The sequence below is a fragment of the Neoarius graeffei genome, chromosome 9 (assembly GCF_027579695.1).
Source record: "Neoarius graeffei isolate fNeoGra1 chromosome 9, fNeoGra1.pri, whole genome shotgun sequence".
Classification (NCBI taxonomy): domain Eukaryota; kingdom Metazoa; phylum Chordata; class Actinopteri; order Siluriformes; family Ariidae; genus Neoarius; species Neoarius graeffei.
Genome location: NC_083577.1, coordinates 56,588,563 through 56,611,832, shown reverse-complemented (window position 1 = coordinate 56,611,832; position 23,270 = coordinate 56,588,563). Strand labels below are relative to the sequence as shown.

Below are 23,270 nucleotides of genomic sequence, written 5' to 3'. Positions count from 1 at the left end.
CTTCTTTCTTTTTCAATGTTGACAGACAATTTGTTACAATTTCCCTCTCAGATAGCCTCAGAATGTCCCATTGGAGCATTTTTCAAAGGCTTTGCACAGCGGGGGGACAACCGGCACCATCCCCCCCCCCCCCCCCCCCCCCCGCTTCGCTCCCTCGCCATGGTGAGCGCCCTCATACAAAGTTTTTCTAGAAAAAACCCTGTTCATAACTTACTTTATAATCATATTTATTGTGGGAATCGAACATCGATCGTATAGTCATGGGCGTGGCCATGTTTAATCACGTTTAAGCCACGTTTACTGTACGTTGCATTGTGGGAAGGTTCCATTGTTTCAACTTTGGTTTCTGAGCACACAATCATGGCGGCCGCGAAGCGAAAGGCCGATGGCATTATTGATAGTCCTGCAAAGAAATACCAGAAAAAATAAGACCAGTGCTAGATTTTAATGTTTAAACTTTTGTTCATGTAATCTATCACTTACTTTCAACTTGAATGAGTACTATTATCTAATAGGCTGCTTTCTACTTTTTGTCTTTGATACAATACATAGATTGGACCCCAGTAAAATTCCTACTGACAGCTTACCAAAACTACTGACAAGATACTGCAAGACTACTGACAGGGCAAATTTGGGGTAAACAGGTCTGCTTTAGGATGAGAGGCGAAACGTTTTCAAGAATCTTCAAGCAAGTCCAGTTGCTCTCTTCAACCAACCACAGATTACTATGTACCTGGATGACTGAGATTCGTCACCGATATCTGTTATTGATCATTTACGTTCACCTTTCTTTCAAACTGAAAATAAATATAGTCTAGAAAAACTTAAGTTTGCGATGTATAAAACAAAATAAAAATATTCTTTTGACATAAGACAGAGAAAAACAAATGTACATAGGCTGCATGTCTTTGGCTAAATAATATCCGATGGATGCTGTGAGTGCGTTGTGCCTCTCCGAACTCGTGGCATTGTAGAGAGTGGCTGAAATGGATGGCTGCGTTGTCTTGCTGGTTGTGGCGGCATCGGCTTTATCTTTTTGTTTGTTTTTTATTGTTTCGTCGTGAATAACTTTATGGCTCAGTTTCAGGTGGTTGAAGAGGTTTGTAGTGTTGCCAAGAGGTGCAGATACTACCTTATTGCAAATCTTACACACGATGCGCTTCTGTTCCACGTCGGATTCTTCGAATCCAAAGTGATCCCATATTACAGACGTTTTTCGTCCCTTTTTGTCGACCAACCAATTCTGCCCTCCTTCTGTCATCTTGCGAGCCTACCTCGCGCCAAACAATTCACAGTCTCTCCTCCTTTCAGCTGCGTGAGTGGAGAGCCATAGAGACACACACACTGCTTCCGCCGCGTGAGTGTTGTCGGCAAGTCTGCGCATGGGCCCGCGGGAAGGAAATGTTGTCGTGTCCCCGACAAATGGCAAAATAATCGTTTCAACTCGATTATATGAATTTTGAGATCGTTTGACACAAAAATGGAAATTGTGATCAAAATTCGATTAATTGCACAGCCCTAACGGAAATCTTATCAGATACAAGATACAGAAAAGCTAAATGTTGCAAACCTGCTCTAAATGTAATGACAAATCTTTGTCAAAGTTAATTAGTACCTGCTCTGTTACAGCTGAAGGTGTTTTTGATGACGTAGATGTTGGCACAGATGTTTTGTGATGCAGGTTAGATTTAGTTTCTGGTCTTGTGTGCATGCGTGTTATAGGTACCAACGATCCTGAATGCTCTACAAAGGAGTGTACAAGCAGTGTTAGTAGGGAAGGTTCAGATTCAGGACTGGTTTGGGAATGGCATCAAGCGAGCAGCACTGATGAACAAGTGGATTCTGAAAGAGGTGAGCATTGATGAGGATGAGCACTGCCTGCTCCAAACCGATGGATCCTTCCTTTATCTTCTTTGTAAGGACGGTCTCTACAAAATCGGCTCAGGGTACAGTGGCACTGTCCGGGTAAGTCCATGTCTTTTATCTATATATTCCTAAGCAACAAAATATAGATATTATATATTCTAACAGATTTGATATTGAACTTAAAGGAACAGTCCACCGTACTTCCATAATGAAATATGCTCTTATCTGAATTGAGACGAGCTGCTCCGTACCTCTCCGAGCTTTGCGCGACCTCCCAGTCAGTCAGACGCAGTCAGACGCGCTGTCACTCCTGTTAGCAATGTAGCTAGGCTCAGTATGGCCAATGGTATTTTTTGGGGCTGTAGTTAGATGCGACCAAACTCTTCCGCGTTTTTCCTGTTTACATAGGTTTATATGACCAGTGATATGAAACAAGTTCAGTTACACAAATTGAAACGTAGCGGTTTTCTATGCTATGGAAAGTCCGCACTATAATGACAGGCGTACTAACACCTTCTGCGCGCTTCAACAGCGCATTGATACGGAGCTCAGATATCAATGCGCTGCCGAAGCGCGCAGAAGGTGTTAGTACGCCTGTCATTATAGTGCGGACTTTCCATAGCATAGAAAATCGCTACGTTTCAATTTGTGTAACTGAACTTGTTTCATATCACTGGTCATATAAACCTATGTAAACAGGAAAAACGCGGAAGAGTTTGGTCGCATCTAACTACAGCCCCAAAAAATACCATTGGCCATACTGAGCCTAGCTACATTGCTAACAGGAGTAACAGCGCGTCTGACTGACTGGGAGGTCGCGCAAAGCTCGGACAGGTACGGAGCAGCTCGTCTCAATTCAGATAAGAGCATATTTCATTATGGAAGTACGGTGGACTGTTCCTTTAAGCTGCTTCTAAAATGTTGGTCAAAGTAAATGTTTGGTAACAGATAGGGCTGCAGCGATTCACCATAGTGCACCGAAAATCGAGTTCATACCTGCCGTACCAATTATCAATCCATGTAGCTGTATTTTCAGTTTGATTCGGCGACATTTTTTATTTCAATTTTTACTGATTTTATAAACGTGCTTTTACCGCATAACCATTACGCTTACATTGTTAAACCGATGCAAGAAAGCAATCGGCTGGAATGGAGCACAGCTTTGCATCTATATAAAAATGTGCGATTTGATTGGTTTGGGTCCTTGCTCTTGTCCAATCAGAGTAGCCAACACTTTACATTGCAACACCGTTGCTGGGCACCAGAATGGCGGAAGTCAAGCTTAAAGATCCTTCGTTTCATCTTAAATCGAAAGTTTGGCTACATTTGGGTTTCGAGAAGACACGAAGGACATTGCAACGTGCCGTACGTGTTATGTTGATGTGAAGTATAAGGGAGGGTCAACTACAAACCTCACAAGTCATTTAAAATGAAAACACAACGTGGGTGTAAACGAAGTAAGTGCTGCCGAATTGAAAACTGAAAGTGTTACGAAAATGGTGAAACCAGGTATCGTACGCGGGGACGGTTACAACTGACTGATGTTGTCAACAGATCAAAGCTGAACGAAACTAGAAATAAAGCTGTTTTGAAGGCTATTGGTGGCTACCTTGCCTATGATATGCGGCCATACTCTACCGTACAGAATGATGGGTTTAAAAACATGATAAATGTCCTTGAGCCAAGATATTCCATTCCTAGTAGGACATGTTTGAGCAAATGCTCAGGAATTCATCAATTCAAGTTGCCAAACTATCCTTATTTTAACTTATTTTATACATTTTTGTTTTGTTTTAAGCATTTTACACTTGCATATCCTGTTCCCTAGTCAGCATTTGGAAAGTTTTCATCTTTCCAGACAAATTTCAATGGGATTTTGTTAATTAAAGTTTAAAATCTGAGGTTTGTTTTGTCCTTTTATATTTAGTTGCAGAATCGAATCGAAATCAATCGAATCGAAGAGTCTGAATCGCGAATCGAATCGGTGTCTTCGTGGATCGTTGCAGCCCTAGTAATAAATGATTATAAGATTATAATTAGTGTGAATGTTGTTATAAGATTATAACGTGTTTATTATTGCAGGGCCATGTGTATAGCTCTACATCTCGCATCAGGAACCGAAAGGAAAAGAGATCATGGTTGGGATTTGCTCAGGTAACAGGCTTCTTACTTTTTTTTCCTCATAGAGCTGATAGCTAGTGCTACATTTAGGTGCAAAAAGCCATACATTTATGCATGTGTGTTTTTATAGGGCTCTCTGTTATATCGGGATATGAACAGTCACAGCATGGCAGCCATCAAGATCAATCCAGAGACTTTGGAGCAGGAGGGCACTATTGCAATGCCTGGTACAAACACCCGTGTTTCCTGAAGAGCATGTTGGGGCGAACGGCTGCTTAATTAAAGAGGGACTTTGTTCAGCATTATTATCACTAACACTACGTTCAGACTGCAACCTGAAACGACCCATATCCGATTTGTTGTGAAATCCGATTTTTTTGTTAGGCCGTTCACATTACCGATTATATGAGACTTGTATGCGATCTCCAATATGAACGGAAAACGACCCAAAAGTGTCCCGCATGCGCAAATTGACACGTAATATAAGCACATCTACGTAATACGTAAACAAAAAAAAAGCGCACTCTTCAAGTTTGCAAGTAAAGCATGGAGATGAGGCGAGACCTGACGATGTGGTTTTTGTGGCGGCGGCGGAACTCACACAATAATCTGATTAACAGCAGACTAATGAGACCGAAGGTGTCAAATTACTGGAAATTTCCAGAACAATCTTATAATCTTGTAATACAGGATGGTTTAACATCCAGGTCCCTACCAAATCCACCATTAGCTTCAGTGCTTAATTTGTAAAGTGGGAGGTCCTGGAGCGCAGAGGATGACTGGCTCCGGTGCAAAAAAAAAAAGAAGGGGGGGGGGCGCTTCTGGGCATGTATTGTAATAACACTGCAAATTAAGTTCATCTGCGAAAAACCCCGCTCTCACACTGCACTTGAGATAGGGACAGTGTTGATTGCGGCCAAGAGGCCCTTCAGTTCATCTGGGATGGATTCTCCATTACTTTCCCTGAATTCCCTGAATGCCCTGATGACATGTCGTGGGTCATTGATGCAAAAATGCTGGCAGAGCGCTTCCACTTCTTTTTCCCCGAACAGCGCGTCTTCCTCCCGCGGCCACGGAAGTGTGCACCCTCCTTTTCCGTAATATACAAACAGATATTTTGTGGATGTCGTTTCATGAGAGAAATCACCAACAAGACAGATATCAAAATCAGACATTAACACTAAATAAACTTGCATTTATTTATTTAATTATTATTATTATTATTATTATTATTATTATTTTATTTTGTTACATAGTCAAGAGAGGTGGCGGATCACCGGATCCAGTGTAAATAGCTGCCGGAGCCAACGTCCGAGGTTCCGGAGCGCGCTCCGGCTTGCTCCCCCTCAAATTAAGCCCTGATTAGCTTGATCAATTCTATAAAAGTCTATTTAAATTCTGAAAACTGTACAAATGTTGTTGTTTTCCACCAAAGAGGCGGGATTAGCCAACGCAGAATAGTGACGTTTGTCTCTTGTTGATGACGTGTAGGCCGCATGAATGCGACCTGTCCGGTCAGACTGCAGTTGCATGTGAAAATAACGGATATGCATCGGAATTAGGACCACATATCCAAGCGACCTGGGTCGCATGTGAAAAAATCGGATCTGTGTCGTTCAGATTGTCAATAACAAATCGGATACAGGTCGCATATGGGCAAAAAAATCGGATATGGGTCGTTTCAGGGTGCAGTCTGAACGTAGTCTATGTTGTTATAGTGTTGTACACTGTAATTTACATTATGTGGTATAATAAAAACATTTTGTCTGATTGAAGCATGACTGTAGAATTAAAGATGGCTTGAAAATGGCAGCAAACATATTCATCTTTAAAATATGTTACATTTTTTTTGTTCTGAGGTCTTCAAGCAGAAGGACAGAACATCATATTCACTGATGGAGAATACATCAACCAGATAGCAGCCTGCAAGGATGTAAGTACTAATTTGTATTCATATAAATAACCATATTTTTTTTTTTTTTTAATATATAAGTAACCATTATAGAGGAGAGGGGATATGAATTTTATTGTCATAAAGGACTGTTACATGTACAATAGCATATCTGCAATAATAAGTAATAAAAATACAGTAAATAGCCTGATTCCACAACTTGAGTAATCCACATTATGTCAAGCGGGTTTTTTTTTTTTAAATGTAGTAAAAATAAAGAAAAAACATTGAATTAGAAGGTGTGTCCGACTGGTAATGTATTTGCATAAATGTTTTAATCAGCATCAGCAGACTTCAGGAAGTTACCACGGATATCCTGGGGGGAGGAGCGTGTGCATTCTGCAATATTAAAGCATAGGAGAATTAAAGAATAATCTCCAGTACCCAGTCACCTCACTTTTTCACTCCAGCAAACACAGACTCCGTGGTATAAACAGGATATCACACTTCAGTGCATTGCCTTGCTGCCTGAGCCGGATGTGGCTGTGTGTGCCTGTCTGTAAGAATTTGTCCATTGAAGCTACTGGTTTGCTGCCAAGAAGAATAAAGCCTTTCACTTTATTCTTTCCTATTATTCTCCGCATTGTACAATTGCGCACCCTCCGATTGCTTTAGTTTATCTCGCTGTTATCACAACAAAAATAATAAATATGAATTTTCAAGCAAAGTAAATTGTCATTTGAAATAAAATTTGCTTAGATTTACAAAGCAATAGAGCTCTTCAGCGTGACACATTACTGAGTGATTAGTTTATTTGATGATGAGACTTATCACTAGATGCAGATTCGGTCCCTCTGGCATAGGAAGCACGAGATGTCATTTACGTTGAAGACTATTTTAAAATACGCTATTGAGTTTTTTTTATGTGGCGATAACACTGTCTTGCTGGCCTAATTAACAGAGTGTAGAATCTGACTTGCTCTTTTGATGGCCATGTTTAGACTGCATTTTTACTTGTTGAATGGCTCTGGAATACTAGGATAATTGGCTTCACACATACAATGGGCAGGACGTCTGCCTTTTTTTAATAGCACAATTGCGCTTACAAATGAAATTACTCCAGACACTTTATGAATCCCATGGACCCCAACCAACCCATCCATCTTCTACTGCTTATCCAGATCCAGGTTGTGGGGGTAGCAGCCTAAGCAGAGCAGCCCAGACTTCCCTCTCCCCAGCCACCTCCACCAGCTCTTCCGGGGGAATACCGAAGCGTTTCCAGGCCAGCTGAGAGATGTAATCTCTCCAGTGTGTCCTGGGTCTGCCCCGGGGTCTCCTCCCGGTGGGGCATGCCCAGAAAACCTCCCTTGGGAGGCGTCCAGGGGGCATCCTAACAAGGTGCCCAAACCACCTCAACCAACTCCTTTTGATGTGGAGGAGCAGTGGTTTTATTCCGAGTCTCTCCCGAATGACCAAGCTTCTCACCCTGTCTCTAAGGGAGAGCCCAGCCACCCTGTGGAGAAAACTCATTTCTACCGCTTGTATCCGTGATCTCATTCTTTCAGTCACTACCCATAGCTCGTGGCCATAGGTGAGAGTGGGAACGTAGATGGACTAGTAAATTGAGAGCTTTGCCTTTTGGCTCAGCTCTCACTTTACCACAACAGACTGGTTTAGCATCCGCATCACTGCTTGATGCTGCCCCGATCCTTCTGTCCAAGTCCCGCTCCCCCTTACCCTCACTTGTGAACAAAACCCCGAGATACTTAAACTCCTCCACTTTAGGTAGCAACTCCCCCCTGACCTGGAGTAGGCACTCCACCTGTTTCCAGCTGAGCGCCATGGCCACGGATTTGGAGGTGCTGATCCTCATCCCAGCCGCTTCGCACTCGGCTGCAAATCGTCCCAGTGCATGTTGTAAGTCACAGATTGATGAAGCCAACAGGACAACATCATCCGCAAAAAGCAGAGACGTGATCCTGTTGCCACCAAACCAGACACCCTCCGCCCCTTGGCTGCACCTAGAAATTCTGTCCATAAAAGTTATGAACAGAACCGGTGACAAAGGACAGCCCTGGCGGAGTCCAACATGCACTGGGAATGAGTTCGACTTACTGCCGGCAATGCAAACCAAACTCCTGCTCCAGTCATACAGGGACCGAATGGCCTGCAGTAGTGGGCCCTGAACCCAATACTCCCGAAGCACCCCCCACAGGGCACCACGAGGGACACGGTTGTAAGCCTTCTCCAGGTCCACAAAACACATGTAGACCGATTGGGCAAACTCCCATGCACCTTCCAGTACCCTTGCAAGGGTAAAGAGCTGGTCCAGTGTTCCAGGACGAAAACCGCATTGGTCCTCCTGAATCCGAGGTTCGACTATCGACCGGACTCTCCTCTCCAGCACCCCAGCATAGGCTTTCCCAGGGAGGCTGAGAAGTGTGATCCCCCTATAGTTGGAACACACTCTCCGGTCCCCCTTTTTAAAAAGGGGGACCACCACCCCAGTCTGCCAATCCAGAGGCACTGTCCCCGACCTCCATGCAATGTTGAAGAGGCATGTCAGCCAAGACAGCCCAACAAAATCCAGTGCCTTCAGGAACTCAGGACGAATCTCATCCACCCCTGGAGCCCGGCCACCAAGGAGCTTTTTAACCACCTCGGCAACCTCAGCCCCTGTGATAGGCAAGTCCTCCCAAGCACCCTCAGACTCTGCGTCCTCCTCGGACAACATGAAGGTGGGATTGAGGAGATCCTCAAAGTATTCCTTCCACCGTTAGATGATGTCCCCAGTTGAGGTCAACAGCACAATATCCTTGCTGTAAACAGTAGGGACAGGGCACTATTTTTCCTTCCTGAACTGCCGGACAGTTTGCCAGAATCTTTTTGAGGCCGACCGAAAGTCACTTTCCATGGCCTCTCTGACCACCTCCCACACCCGAGTTTTTGCTTCAGTGACTACCAGAGCTGCATTCTGCTTAGCCCGTCGGTATCCATCAGCTGCCTCTGGAGACCCACAGACTAACCAAGCCCAATAGGACTCCTTCAGCTTGACTGCTCCCCTCACCACAGGTGTCCACCAGCGGGTTTGGGGATTACCGCCACGACAGGCACCAACAACCTTGCAGCCACAGCGCTGCACAGCCGCCTCAGCAATGGAGGTGCGGAACATGGTCCACTCGGACTCAATGTCCCCATCCTCCCCCAGTATGCAGTTGAAGCTCTGCCGGATGTGACTGTTGAAGATCCGACGGACGGGAGCCTCCGCCAGACATTCCCAGCATACCCTCACTACTCGTTTGGGCCTGCCCGGTCTGTCCGGCCTCCTCCCCCGCCATTTGATCTAGCTCGCCACCAGGTAGTGATCAGTTGACAGCTCTGCTCCTCTCTTCACCAGAGTGTCCAAGACATACGGTCGTAGATCGGATGAAACGACTACAAAGTCAATCATCGATCTGCGGCCTAGGGTGTCCTCGTGCCACGTGCACCCTTGTGCTCAAACATGGTGTTCGTTATGGCCAAACCGTACATGGCAAAAAAGTCCAACAACTGAACACCACTCGGGTTCAGGTCAGGCAGGCTGTTCCTCCCAATCACACCCCTCCAGGTCTCCCTGTCATTGCCCATGTGAGCACTGAAGTCCAACCTATCCACAACCATGTATTCATATTTATGGAATTGTCAACACTGTGTGTAATCTATGATGTAGGATGGCTTTGTGGTGCGAATCTATGCCACGAGTACGGACCCTGCCTTGCAGCAAGAGTTGCAGCTCAAGCTGGCTAGAAAGTGTCTCCATGCCTGTGGCATCTCGCTTTTCGATTTGGAAAAAGACCTGCATATAATCAGTGAGTGCTCTTGTCAGTAATAATTCGTAGTTTTAGAAAATGTTGCTAGGCATATGTATAAAAGCTTGCACGAATTTCTCATGTTTGCCTGTTGATGCGAAACGAAGTGCCTGAGTCACCTGAATTTTATTCTGTACATTTTATTGTGTTTGCAATCACATTCTCAGGCACAGGGTTTGATGAAGAAGCAGCACTGCTTGGAGCCGGTAGAGAGTTTGCTTTGATGAAAACAGCTTCTGGGAAGGTAGGTGTTTGCACCATAATGCTTTTTGGTAGTAAAAGTCAGTGTGGTAAAGAAAGGCATTCCATACACGTTTGAGTAGATGCGGACTGGCCATCAGGACATTCGGTGGGCCGGTCTGGTGAGGGCTAGAACAACTGAAAGTATCTAGTACTCGGGCAGTTGGTATATAGCACTCGTTAAAAGTATCTTGCGCTTATTTGCCAAAACACGGATAGAAAGAGAAAAAGAGCCAACCCACAGCTGGCGGTGCAGAGAAAGCTTTGCTGGCTGACCTGCGTGAAAGAAAAAGTTCAGACTGCAGCTTTGTTTTTGTGCCCCACAGGATGCCATTTCTGATGCACACCTCATTATGCAGTAGTTGGTGACATTATGCCAGGGATATTCTGAGATTGAGTTAACCTGGATTTAAGATAGTACTTAGATTTTGAACTACAGTTATTTCCGGCAAAATTTCAGGCTTTTTCGTTACACTATACGGTCATATGACATTCCGAGAAGATGTTTAATTGAAATGGAATATAGAGTTGCATTAATATAACTGGTTGATCCATGAAACCATTTCTTCAGCACATAGATTTCTTATCACCTTACCACAACTCTGTCTGTTATAAGTGTTTGACAGATCCCTTATAAATGTTGAAACTTCAGTCCTGCCATGTGTCGTCCAATGTATACCTCTTTTGTTTGCTGCTTATATGGATTTATTTTATTTTATTTCTATGTCCCCTGACTCTCCCCGCTCTAGTTGTGAAGCAGGCCTCACTTTATAATGATTACTGTGGCCTCCTGGTTACATAACGTCACTTGCTCCATATCCCATGAATTGTGCTTTATACTTTACACAGGCTTATAATGTTAATGTACCAATTATTAAAGCTGCCAGAGAAAATAATAAAACTTCATAAAGGTTTATATATAAAAAATTTCTCATATATCTATGTCGTGTACATTTGCTCATCTACATTTCTTGTAGATCTACTACACTGGAAAGTATCAAAGTCTCGGGATTAAGCAGGGTGGGCCATCAGCTGGGAAATGGGTGGAACTGCCCATTACAAAATCGCCTAAGATTGTACAGTTTTCAGTGGGCCATGATGGCTCCCATGCCCTCTTGGTGGCTGAAGATGGCAGTGTCTTCTTCACTGGATCTGCCAGTAAAGGAGAAGATGGAGAGTCAAGTAAGTCTCCCTTGGTTGTTATTTCATTTGACTCTTTATTCATATATATATAATATAAAACATCTTTTGGAACCTTGTTTGAAATAGTTTTGATTATATTTAGTTGGATTAGTTGTCCTTTCACTTTAGGGTTAGTTCACTGTGATTTATTTAAATAACTAGTGAGTTTCAGATGTCTGCACCACAAATTTCATTAAAATGATCTTATCCCAACATTTATTTGAAGATTGGTTCCAGTTTCAGTTCATGCTGGCATGCTGAGCTAAGATTTAGATTGAATTTGAATTTAATCTCTTATCCATACAGGACCCAAAGCTACAGGAAGATTTTTACACTCACCCGCTTAGTATCCTAAGAGCAAACGCACAGGTGTAAGATTTTGAATTATTGCTGCATTTTGTTGACCTTGTCGTCTTTGGTCCTCTTCAGCAAAGAGTCGGAGACAGCCAAAGCCCTACAAGCCTAAGAAGATAATCAAGCTGGAGACAAAGACAGCGGTATACACAGCCTGCAACAACGGCAGCAGTAGCATAATAACTAAGGATGGAGAACTCTATATGTTTGGCAAGGATGCCATTTATAGTGACAGCACCTGTAAGCATCTTCACTGAAGATAGTATTTGTAAACGATGGACTGATATTTAGTCTATGTGAAATTTATGCCTGACAGCATAGTGTGGTGTTTCCTCTTACTGGCACTTATGCTTTACCGTATGAACCAAAATGTGCCGCATCTTAAAACTGCCATACTGTTAACATAGTCTTAATTATTCCAGAAAGATTCGCTTGTCAGTGATGCGTCTGTGTATTCTTTAATAGCCCTGACTGATTTTGTGATTGCAATCTTTGGTCGAATTACAATGTTTGCCTTTTTTTTTTTTCAGGTCAGGTATCAGATCTGAAGGGGCACTTTGTTACTCAGGTAGCCATGGGTAAAGCCCATACATGTGTACTGACTAAAACTGGAGAAGTGTGGACGTTTGGAGTAAACAACAAGGGCCAATGCGGCCGAGACACAGGAGCCATGAGTCAGGGAGGGAAAGGTAACAGCAGGCTTTCCTTTAAGTGCAACCGTTTAGTAACGGCAATGTTCAGTGAGAGAATTTGCCTAGGCCTTGTGTGATTATTCAGACACTAGTGTGCTGTCTTGGCAATTAATTTGTTTCATTTTCTGCATTTACTATTTACAGCTTTTGGAGTAGAGAACATGGCTACAGCAATGGATGAAGATTTGGAAGACGAGCTAGATGAGAAGGAGGAAAAGTCTATGATGTGCCAGCCAGGCATGCACAAGTGGAAGCTGGACCAGTGTATGGTTTGCACTGTATGTGGGGACTGCACTGGATATGGAGCTAGCTGTGTGAGCAGTGGAAGACCAGACCGAGTGCCTGGAGGGTGAGTATCGCACACCCTGATATCCACAGTAGCAGGGTATGTGCTGTTATGTCTTTAGATTTGTGTCTGTGTGCGCTTATGTGTGTGTGTGTATTCTCTTCAGAATTTGTGGTTGTGGTTCTGGTGAGTCGGGCTGCTCGTCGTGTGGTTGCTGCAAGGCTTGTGCTCGTGAGCTGGATGGCCAAGAGGCCAGGCAGAGGGGAATCTTTGATGCTGTGAAGGAGATGATCCCACTAGACCTGCTGTTAGGTACAATACCAACTTACAACTGTTTTTCAGACTGCCCACTACCATCGCTAACATTTCATTCCATGTCGAAGAGCTGTTTTTTCTATATTTTTGTAACCGTTTGCCTGTCAACATTTGTGTGTTTGTGTGCGCGCTCCATTGACTTGCATTGCCTTTTCATGCTCATCATTCACCGTCTCCATGTTGTCTCTTGTTTGCCCCCTCCTTCTACCCTGGTGCTTCTGGATCGTTTTTATTTTAGCTGTGCCTGTCCCTCCCCCTCCAGGCGTTAATATAGAGGAACACATCCAGATCCGACAGGAAGAGAAGAGACAGCGCATCAATCGGCGCCACAGGCTAGAAGAAGGCAGAGGTAAGATGCAGTCATGACCTTACACACACACACACACTTCCTTTTGCTCATCCTAGTTCTTCAGATTCACAAGACGATGATACCTCACTAATAGATATACCGCTTAAGTTTTTAAGAACTGGAGCTTTGTGTAGCTGTTGAATCAGGGCATTGCTTCTCTTGGGTCCTATGATCTTTTTCACATGCAGCTAATGCCGCCTTTTTTTCTTTTTTAAAATTTTATTTCATTTTATTTTTTTGTGGTGTGTGCGCCTGGGGCTTTTGTTGTTCCAAATACAATAAATTTGATAAACACAATTTGAAAATGAATCTTTTACTCTTGATTCGTCAAAGCAGCTTAAAATAAATGAGACCCACAGAGCTGCCACAGTGAGATTCAACCTTTACATTTGATTGTGACTTTCTTGTGAAAGTGCCCCCCGTTGCTTGTGTGTTTATCATTTGCCATGTGTTTCCATTTGTGAGATGCTTTACCCATGCATGTGAAAGTTTCTTTCTCCCCCTCATAGGCCCCCTTGTATTCCCTGGTCCCCTTTTTATGAACCAGCGTGAGCAGGCCCTAGCCAGGCTCAGACCCATTCAAGCCTTTAAGCTAATGCGGGACAAACTCAAAGGTACTATGGTCTTCACTACAGATTCTGCTTGGAGCCCAGCTGCCTGCTCTTTTCCCTCACCTAGCACACTCACCTAGTCTTCTTTACTCTATCTTCTTTTTTCATTTCTTTATTACTCTTACTTGATTTAAGAATAATACTTTTACCTTTTCGCTCCCTTTTTTTAAAGCCCATTTTTATCTCCGTATCTTATACACACTGGGGTAGAACTAGAGAAATAAATTTTATGCTAATTATATCCTTTTTTTTTTGAGTCAAATGTTCAGTGTTCACCATGTTTGTTAAATAACACTAATCAAGCTGAAATATGCAAATACTGAGAGATACTTAAGTAATTTATTCAACCAAGATCCAATCATGTTTGGCAGTCTGCACAACAGAGTTCGTACAAGCAGATGGTGTGATTTATTATAGGTACATTTTGGCATGTGAAAATGGTAGGAAGCATTTAATTAGTTTCATCACTTTTTTTATAAAATAAATTCCACTGCGTCATCACCGAGTAGTCATACAACATGGTTATATTAGGAATAATTTATAAAAATAAAAATAATCATTTCATGTTTAAATACTGTTTCACAACCTTGCTGGTGGTAGATAAATGGTAGTGAATAATAGACACTTAATGTGTATAGTCACCTGGAGAGGGGAACATGCCTGCCTCCATTTTCACATCTGAGGCATATGGTCTTGCCTGCACACTTGTTTAATTAGTTAATTATATACTGAGTATTAAGATTCTCATTCATCTCGCTCTTTTGATCAACGCTGTGACAGACTTGGAAGCGATATTTCATCAGTTGTATGTCCATACTCTTCTTTTGGTTTTAATGAGCAACCAGTCATCGATCAAATTTTTTTTTTTTTTGATTTTTGAAATGCCTTCTGAAAGAAACTCACCTAATTAGGTTTTACTTTCTTGATGTTATGCCTTGTTTTTTTTTTTATTGCTGCTGTCTCATCTAGCATCTTTTGCTATGTTTATTTAATTTCATTTCACGGTGCATGTCTTTTTAATCTTTCATTTCGTCGTTCGTCTTGAAGCTCCAGTTCTGAATCTCTTTTCAGGTGACTGATTGTCCAGGTTCTTCTTGCTGATTAAGGCATCCATCTATGTGAGGTGGTTCCCAGCATCATCAAACTGTGCTCTGCTTTACAGATGGTAGCAGTGAGCGTGGGGACAAAGATGCAAGTAAGATCACTACCTATCCTCCGGGAGCAGTGCGCTTTGACTGTGAGCTCCGTGCGGTGCAGGTCAGCTGTGGCTTCCACCACTCTGGTAAGCTAGGACTATAACTGACTAGGCAGACAGATAAAAGTGTTCTGGAATTTCCCGGAATTCCGGTTTTTTAGATTTTCCGCCGGATTTTTTCTGCTAATGACCCGGAAATCCGGATATTTGACAAAACTCTTGAAAATCTCCGGTTTTCCGAATGGAGAAATTAATTTTTCGGATTTTTCACGTTCCTAGACGCGGCGTAATACTTTGCATCGTCCTTGCATGGGCGCGGTCTTTAAATAGCCCAAATATAGTTCGTTGATTAAAGACAGGTGCTCTTTGTTAACGGCGCGCGTGCCGGAGGTCGTTAGGCGCGCACGCCAAGGCACGCCTTCAGGTGCATGTGCTAAGGCGCGCAGGACTGACACCGTTCTGCTCAAGCGCAACACAATCGCACTAGAAAGCATGTTCAAGCTGCCAGTGTAGCTGCAGTCTTTTTAGTTGCAAATTACGAGTATTTTCTCTTGTGTTAATAATTCGCCATGTCAAAACAAGCAAAACTTTCCTCCTCCTTTCGACGTGAAGAGAGGTAAGCAATTTATTTTTTATATATATAATTTTTTTTTTTTTTTACCCATCAAAGTTGCATTTTGTGGTTTCGAAGCTAAGTTTTAGTGCCGTTTCTAGAACACAACATCAAGAAAACGTGGAAGAAACAACAATAATGAAAGAGCCGGTTTCTAAGCTGCATAAAACTAGCAGTGGTAATTATTTTTTGTTACATAATGTACTCAGGCTGCCAGTCAGTGTGTGACACACACACACACACACACACACACACACACACACACACACACACCCTACGCCCCTGATTTCTCATCTCATCTCATCTCATTATCTCTAGCCGCTTTATCCTTCTACAAGGTCGCAGGCAAGCTGGAGCCTATCCCAGCTGACTACGGGCGAAAGGCGGGGTACACCCTGGACAAGTCGCCAGGTCATCACAGGGCTGACACATAGACACAGACAACCATTCACACTCTCATTCACACCTACGGTCAATTTAGAGTCACCAGTTAACCTAACCTGCATGTCTTTGGACTGTGGGGGAAACCGGAGCACCCGGAGGAAACCCACGTGGACACGGGGAGAACATGCAAACTCCACACAGAAAGGCCCTCGCCGGCCACGGGGCTCGAACCCAGGACCTTCTTGCTGTGAGGCGACAACGCTAACCACTACACCACTGTGCCGCCCCGCCCCTGATTTATATGAGAAATTTGGTATTCATTGGTGTGTTTAAATTTACAGACAATACGAGCTAATGTAAACAATTGGCTTCAACTTGTCTAAATATGAATTGGAAATGTTTAGTTCACTTATGCAAACGCACAACTCTACTAAAAGATTTAATTTTTAACAGTACTGTTTTGGGATTTTGCTGAGTTTACCTTCAACTGTCTGATTTTTTTTTTTTCAAAGTAATGAACTGTGTAGCCAGGAAAATCACTGCGTTTTCTAAATGCACTCCTGAAAATTACTCATTAACTAGGGGAATTAAATTTGATATTTTTGACATGTTAATCATTAATGTACATGAAAGAAAAAGGCTTAAAGTTATAACTTGTTTTAGTGAAAATAAGTACTAAAATGCACTAGAATGCAGGGTTTTGTGTGTTGTTATTAAAATATTTTCGGGGGATGTTGCGCCCCCCCCCCCCCCCCCCATTTCAGGATTTTTTCCTTTGCTCCACTTTCATCTCTACTTACAGAATAAATCCATTGATTAAGCTTTTGTAATATGAAATAATACAGTTACACAACACTGTTAGTTGTGTTCCCATTGCATCACATTATTCATTATATATTATTCACTTGTTACAAATTGCATTACTTGTATACACAGAGCCCAATACATAATAAATGACACTCCTGTTTGCATTTAACAGTATGCTAACCTCCCTTCCACAGTTGTATTAATGGAGAATGGGGATGTGTACACATTTGGCTATGGGCAGCATGGACAGCTTGGACATGGAGATGTAAATTCTAGGTAATAAGGATGAAGATTTAATGTGTTTGTATTTAATTTTATTTTGTGTAAATCTTGTAAATATAAGAAACTGGTTTGTTGACCTGTGGCTTTTTTTTTTTGTGTTCCTTAAAGGGGGTCTCCCACTTTAGTACAAGCTCTCCCCGGCCCCAGTGTTCAGGTTACAGCGGGCAGTAACCACACTGCAGTGCTCCTCATGGATGGACAGGTCTTCACTTTTGGGAGCTTCTCGGTATGTTGATCAGTCTCTGTGTATTTCATGTGTACCAGTTCCTATTACACCAAGTTCAGACATTTTATGTCTTAAATGAATACCTCAATCATTCTGAGTAACAAAATAAGGTTTCTGTTTTCATGATTATGGTAAAAAGACGAAAATAAAAAGAAATGCATACAGCCACAGTGTTGTATATTATTTCAGGGCAGCACTGAAATTTCCATAGTTCATATTTGAGAAATATATTTGTGAAAGATTTGTGACTGGAGTGCAAACAGGAAAAAAAACAATGACTCATACCCAACCAAATTAACAGCTCATTGGTGTTGCAACAGCAAATTACACTTCTGCCTGCACCAACAAAAAAAACAACAATGTATTTTTGCTTTCTCTCTGCAGAAGGGACAGCTTGGCCGGCCCATTGTTGATATGCCTTACTGGAATGCTAAACCTTCACCCATGCCCAACATCGGAGCCAAGTATGGTCGCAAAGCCACATGGATTGGTGCCAGTGGAGACCAGACCTTTCTGAGGATTGATGAAGCACTAATCAACTCCCATGTCTTGGCCACCTCAGAGATCTTTGCCAGCAAACACATCATTGGTACATTGATCTTGGAATTTGAGGGACTTTTGCTTGAAATTTGTTCTAATAAGAATATTCGTGCTTGTCCTGGATTAAACTGACTTATGATTTGATCTACTTAGGTTTGGTTCCTACCTCTGTATCTGAGCCACCTCCCTTCAAATGCCTGCTGATCAACAAAATGGATGGAAGCTGCCGGACTTTCAATGACTCCGAGCAGGAAGATCTTCAAGGCTTTGGCCTCTGCCTAGACCCTGTATATGATGTCATCTGGAGGTAAGGATCTTATTATGTTCTCTGTGCTTAGCTATTGATCTTGGTAAGAATATGCTGATATCAGCTGAGAAATAAAAAATGGTAACCAACACTACATAACGAGTATGGTACTGGCAGCTCTATGGAGCACTTGCATGTGACGTCACAGCCGATCCAGATTGTGACAGACGCCATCTTGTCGGTCAAACGCCATATTCCGCCTTCTACTTCTAGTTCTACTTCTGCTTTTACTTCTACCTTTTCTTCTGGAAAACCCTACTATATACAATTCTACTACAACGGCTGCGGCTACAAGCTCTCCCTACCTGTGCACATTTTTTATGTTTTTTGTGTGTATTTTTGCGTGTTGTTCGTCTGTACCGGACTTCAATATCCACTACAACCGTATGGACTTACTGGACGTTGGTTTCCAGCAGAAAATGACGGTTTGTAGCGATTTCCATCGCATGCACAACATTCCGGACGAGAAAAAAAAAAAAAACATTCTGGACGAGATAGCGAGACCAGCGGGGTCTCCGTGGATTGTTATCGGAAGCAAAGCGAAGGAGGTGACGCCGGGAGCGGAAGCAAAAGCGAGGCTGCCAAGCCGGCCTGTTGACTAAGCTCAGAAAACAGCTACTCAAATCTCCACTGGCAAGCTTCTACCTCTCCAATGCCAGATCCATGTAAACAAGACGGACGATTTGGAATTACAGCTGGAATTACCTTATTCTATTCTATAATCAGCTGGTCAGTGCTATACTCAATACTTAAGTGACTTACCCGTCCAATGAGGATTCTTGTTTACAAGATGCCACATCTGAGTCGCTGACAAATCCTGAATTTCTGTAGAGAAAACTGTCCAGAGATTTATAAGCACGCAGTGCTTCACCACTGAACAGCGAGGGAAAGTTAATGAGGTAATTATACACGTCTGGGTATTCCACTGGCAGTTCAAAATCCGGTCGTGAAAACTCCGTCCGGTAAGCCATAAGGGTCACAAATCTGTAGATCGTTTATTTTAGACATATATTTAGTTATCTGTTCATTAGAAAAATGAGCCGTGTAGTCCGTCGGTTGAAATTGATCCATTCTGCACACGAGTGCAGCAGTATTCAGCGGTGTTTTTGACCGACAAGATGGCGGTTGTGTACTTTCCGGTCACGTGACTGCAAGAGCTCTATATTCTTCAGAGCAAAATAATCTTTCTTTATTATGTGAATCCAGATATCAGTAAGAGTTTGTCTGGGTGTTTGTTTGTTTGTTTGTTTGTTTGTATATAAAGTTAATATGTGAGTGAGGCTATACATATGGTTTTTATTTTTTACATTTTTTTAATCCCCTGCCCAGATATAGAAATGGGTTCTGTCTGTCCGGCTGTCTGTCCGTCCGGTTACGTTTTAGTTTCCAGGCCATATCATTAAAACTACTGAACATATCTTCATGAAACTTTGTATGCATATCGAGCAACATGTGAACTGGTGCCTTTTGCTATTTTGGATTTTTGAAAAAAAGTATTTTTCAAATTTTTACATAAAAAATAGATTTTGACCTAGTTTATAAGAGCAACGTTTATTTCCGGAGCATATATCCAAAACTAGGGTGGCACGGTGGTGTAGTGGTTAGCGCTGTCGCCTCACAGCAAGAAGGTCCGGGTTCAAGCCCCGTGGCCGGCGAGGGCCTTTCTGTGCGGAGTTTGCATGTTCTCCCCGTGCCCGCGTGGGTTTCCTCCGGGTGCTCCGGTTTCCCCCACAGTCCAAAGACATGCAGGTTAGGTTAACTGGTGACTCTAAATTGACCGTAGGTGTGAATGTGAGTGTGAATGGTTGTCTGTGTCTATGTGTCAGCCCTGTGATGACCTGGCGACTTGTCCAGGGTGTACCCCGCCTTTCACCCGTAGTCAGCTGGGATAGGCTCCAGCTTGCCTGCGACCCTGTAGAACAGGATAAAGCGGCTAGAGATAATGAGATGTTTCCATGGAAACAATTTCAGACTTAATCTCTCAGGTTAGTCTTAGGGGTAGGTTTTGTTTCCGGAGCAGAACTTGAAAACTATGAGTGGCATGGTCTTGAAAGTTGGTACATGTGTTGATTTAAGTAATGTATATATGCCTTTTGATACTAAGAAATGTGAGAAATTTTAATTTTTAGTTCACCTGGACCAAAGATCTGGTGGGTTTATGCCATGAGCTGCTGAGCTCAGTGTAAAGAGGTAGCGTTGGTTTCCTGCAGCAGAACTTAAAAATGTGACAAATAATATCTTGAGACTTGGTATATAGTTGGTGTATATAGGGTGGGGGATATAGATGACTCTGTCTTCTTGTTAATAATTATTTTCATTCTTCATTATCAACATTTTCTTCCAGGTTCCTGCCCAGCACACGAGAGATGTGGTGTTATAATGCTGTAATTGCAGACGCCCGCATGCCTACAGCCACGGACATCCAGTCACGTTGCAGCATCCTGAGCCCAGAGTTGGCATTACCCTCAGGATCCCACGCTGCTACCACACGCTCCCATGGAGCCCTTCACGTCCTAGGTACACCAGTACCTCATCAATCAAAGTCTCTCTACACTCTCTTTCTTTCCCCCTGTGCCATTATGTTGTCGCTGTCACAAGCATTCTTGTTGTTTCACTTCTCTGGAAAACTTTCCTTATTATTATTCATGTTCAATTTTCATAGACGAAATTCATAGTGACACCAATGTAGTAGGACTGAATTAGATACAGACACATTTCTGAGATCTTTCATTTTACATCTGGGTTGAGAATAATGGTCCAAAAAAAATCTCGATAAAATATTGCAAGAAACTTTTGATGACGAATAGAAGATCATTATATGCTTCATGCTGTTTAAAATGGACCTCCAGAGTAATGGAACTGCTTTCACATGCTGTTGCTGCTGCTGCATGCAGGAGGTATTGTGTATGGAATATTGACTTGTAGAGAATGTGGTGTGTGTCGTGTCCCCCCCCCCAAAGCAAGAATCTGTTTTCACATATGATTTCAATACCTTCGCTCCAATCAAAGTGTAGTTGTACAGTTGCTGAATAATTTTATGCCTTTTTTTTGTGCTGCTTGTGTCTTTGAACATCAGACTTCTATCTTTCTCATTTTTGGGGACACATCTTTTCAAATGCTTTTTGGAAAGCTTATTAATTTCTGTCCAACTATCTCACTTTTGGTTTCGAGGTTTATCTGGCCGAAATGGTTAAAGCTGATTGTGACCAAATTTGAAATAAATCGCAAACTTTATTTGATTATTTGAAGTGGACTCAAGGATGAGGATTCCACAAAATTGATTACAATGAAAAACAAGAAACCTACGAATTATAAATCAGCCCTTGTGAAGTAGGACTGTAACGATATGCGTATCGAAATCGAAATCGCGATACGCAGAGCCACGATCCGTATCGCGATACAAGAAGGCAGAATCGCGGTACACCCTTTCAAACTTCTCCTCAGCCCAAAAACAGAGGCGCTTCCAAACTTCAATTTATGAATACTTTTTATTTAAATTACATTTTAAACTTACTTAAATTACTTTTATTTTTTATATCTATTAGTAAGTCGTTTTTTCGCCGACCTGCGACAATCTGCGAGTCACGCAACGTCCACACTCGCCACTGGCAGAGCATTCATTTCTTTTAAGCGGTCGCCATTCTGGTTGCGACGTGGGGAGCGAATCTGTAAACAAGCAGCTCATTGGCTGGCTAGGTGTGCCACAAGCCAATCACAATCACTTGACCGGAAAGGCATGCAGTGTTGCCAGATTGGGCAGGTTTAGGTGCTTTTTGGCTGGTTTTGAACATATTTTGGGGTGGAAAACATTAGCAATATCTGGCAACACTGAAGGCATGTCTGCTTGGGCGGAAGCCTTCTGCGGCAGTTACATTTTGACACGCGAGCAATGTTTCACCATAAAAATTCCGTAATTTCCATCTGTTTTCCGCGATCACAGAAAATCATTGGCCCTATGAGGGTGAGACAGTGAGAGAGCCACCACCCAAAAAAAAATCTTAACGGATTTACACGATTTGGAAAAATGACTTTTTCAGAACCGAAAAAAACAGAGCTTCCGGCTCAACAGTATTATTTTGAGAAATAAAACAATCTTTGGATATACATTTGTTCATTTTTGCATACATATTACTCATTCTCTGCAGTGGTCTGAATTATTTGTTATTAAATAGTTAATGTAAGTAAGTAAATGTTAAGTCAAATTTACTACTTTAAAAAAACATTTTAAAAAAAATCGTGGGCGTATCGAATCGTGGGTCAAAAATCGCGATACGAATCGAATCGTGAGTTGGGTGTATCGTTACAGCCCTATTGTGAAGGTTATATTATTATTCCTGATTCTCATGGGTAACCTACTTGTAGGTTGTTTGGATACACTGGCAGCCATGCAGGAGCTGAAAATGGGTGTGGCTAGTGCTGAAGAGGAGACCCAGGCAGTGATGAAAGTTTATTCAAAGGAGGATTATAGTGTGGTCAACCGCTTTGAGAGTGAGTACACACTCCCTTAGCAGATATAACATTGAGCTACTGAATGTTGATCCATAAATAACTGATGTAATTTATTTGTGTTATTTGTATCTACAGAATGTTCTTAATAGTATAGATGAAGAGTGTTGCAGTGTGTCAATACTGTTGTGTATTCAGGTCATGGTGGAGGCTGGGGTTACTCTGCCCATTCTGTAGAGGCCATTCGCTTCTGTGCGGATGCCGACATCCTGCTGGGTGGTCTGGGGCTATTTGGAGGACGTGGAGAATATACAGCTAAAATTAAGGTAAGCTAGTGTTTAGGAGCAGAGCTACACCACACCTCACACTAACAAACGGCCACATGTCCAAAACCACACCTTATTCTCAATATAGTGCATTGTTTTTGTACTGCATCATTTGTGTCATGTTTAACTGCAACCCATCCTGTATTTTTAAACAATCATTCTCATATACACTCTCAATCAACAGGTACTGTCGTGAGTAGGTCATTTCGACACACATACAGTGGAATGATGGCATAATATTTGTGATTGCGTTTAGCTTATGAAATGTACTCAATTATTACCATCCTTTCAAACACAGCACAAGTGTATCATATTATTATACTGTTGGATGGTAACAAGTTTTTTCCATATTGTGCAAGTGCTACGGTTGATGGTTGGTTGTTTTCTTG

At 42.4% G+C, this 23,270-nt stretch overlaps 1 protein-coding gene across 9 annotated transcripts in view; it reads left to right on the top strand.

The window, feature by feature from the left end:
- The window catches only part of mycbp2 (MYC binding protein 2), a 134,275-nt gene that overhangs the window by 37,496 nt on the left and 73,509 nt on the right, over positions 1-23,270 (top strand). For 5 of the 9 annotated variants that reach the window (XM_060929888.1, XM_060929886.1, XM_060929883.1 and 2 more), the window contains exons 6-26: positions 1,723-1,965; positions 3,949-4,020; positions 4,118-4,214; positions 5,847-5,920; positions 9,588-9,726; positions 9,894-9,970; positions 10,944-11,148; positions 11,578-11,742; positions 12,033-12,191; positions 12,339-12,543; positions 12,647-12,792; positions 13,034-13,144; positions 13,654-13,758; positions 14,918-15,037; positions 16,949-17,030; positions 17,145-17,262; positions 17,647-17,851; positions 17,956-18,109; positions 20,454-20,626; positions 22,472-22,597; positions 22,754-22,881. In XM_060929888.1, coding sequence (XP_060785871.1) covers positions 1,723-1,965; positions 3,949-4,020; positions 4,118-4,214; positions 5,847-5,920; positions 9,588-9,726; positions 9,894-9,970; positions 10,944-11,148; positions 11,578-11,742; positions 12,033-12,191; positions 12,339-12,543; positions 12,647-12,792; positions 13,034-13,144; positions 13,654-13,758; positions 14,918-15,037; positions 16,949-17,030; positions 17,145-17,262; positions 17,647-17,851; positions 17,956-18,109; positions 20,454-20,626; positions 22,472-22,597; positions 22,754-22,881 — 2,904 coding nt within the window. The remainder of the gene's footprint in view (positions 1-1,722; positions 1,966-3,948; positions 4,021-4,117; positions 4,215-5,846; positions 5,921-9,587; positions 9,727-9,893; positions 9,971-10,943; positions 11,149-11,577; positions 11,743-12,032; positions 12,192-12,338; positions 12,544-12,646; positions 12,793-13,033; positions 13,145-13,653; positions 13,759-14,917; positions 15,038-16,948; positions 17,031-17,144; positions 17,263-17,646; positions 17,852-17,955; positions 18,110-20,453; positions 20,627-22,471; positions 22,598-22,753; positions 22,882-23,270) is intronic. The other 4 variants (XM_060929889.1, XM_060929881.1, XM_060929884.1 and 1 more) reach the window with 3 other exon arrangements.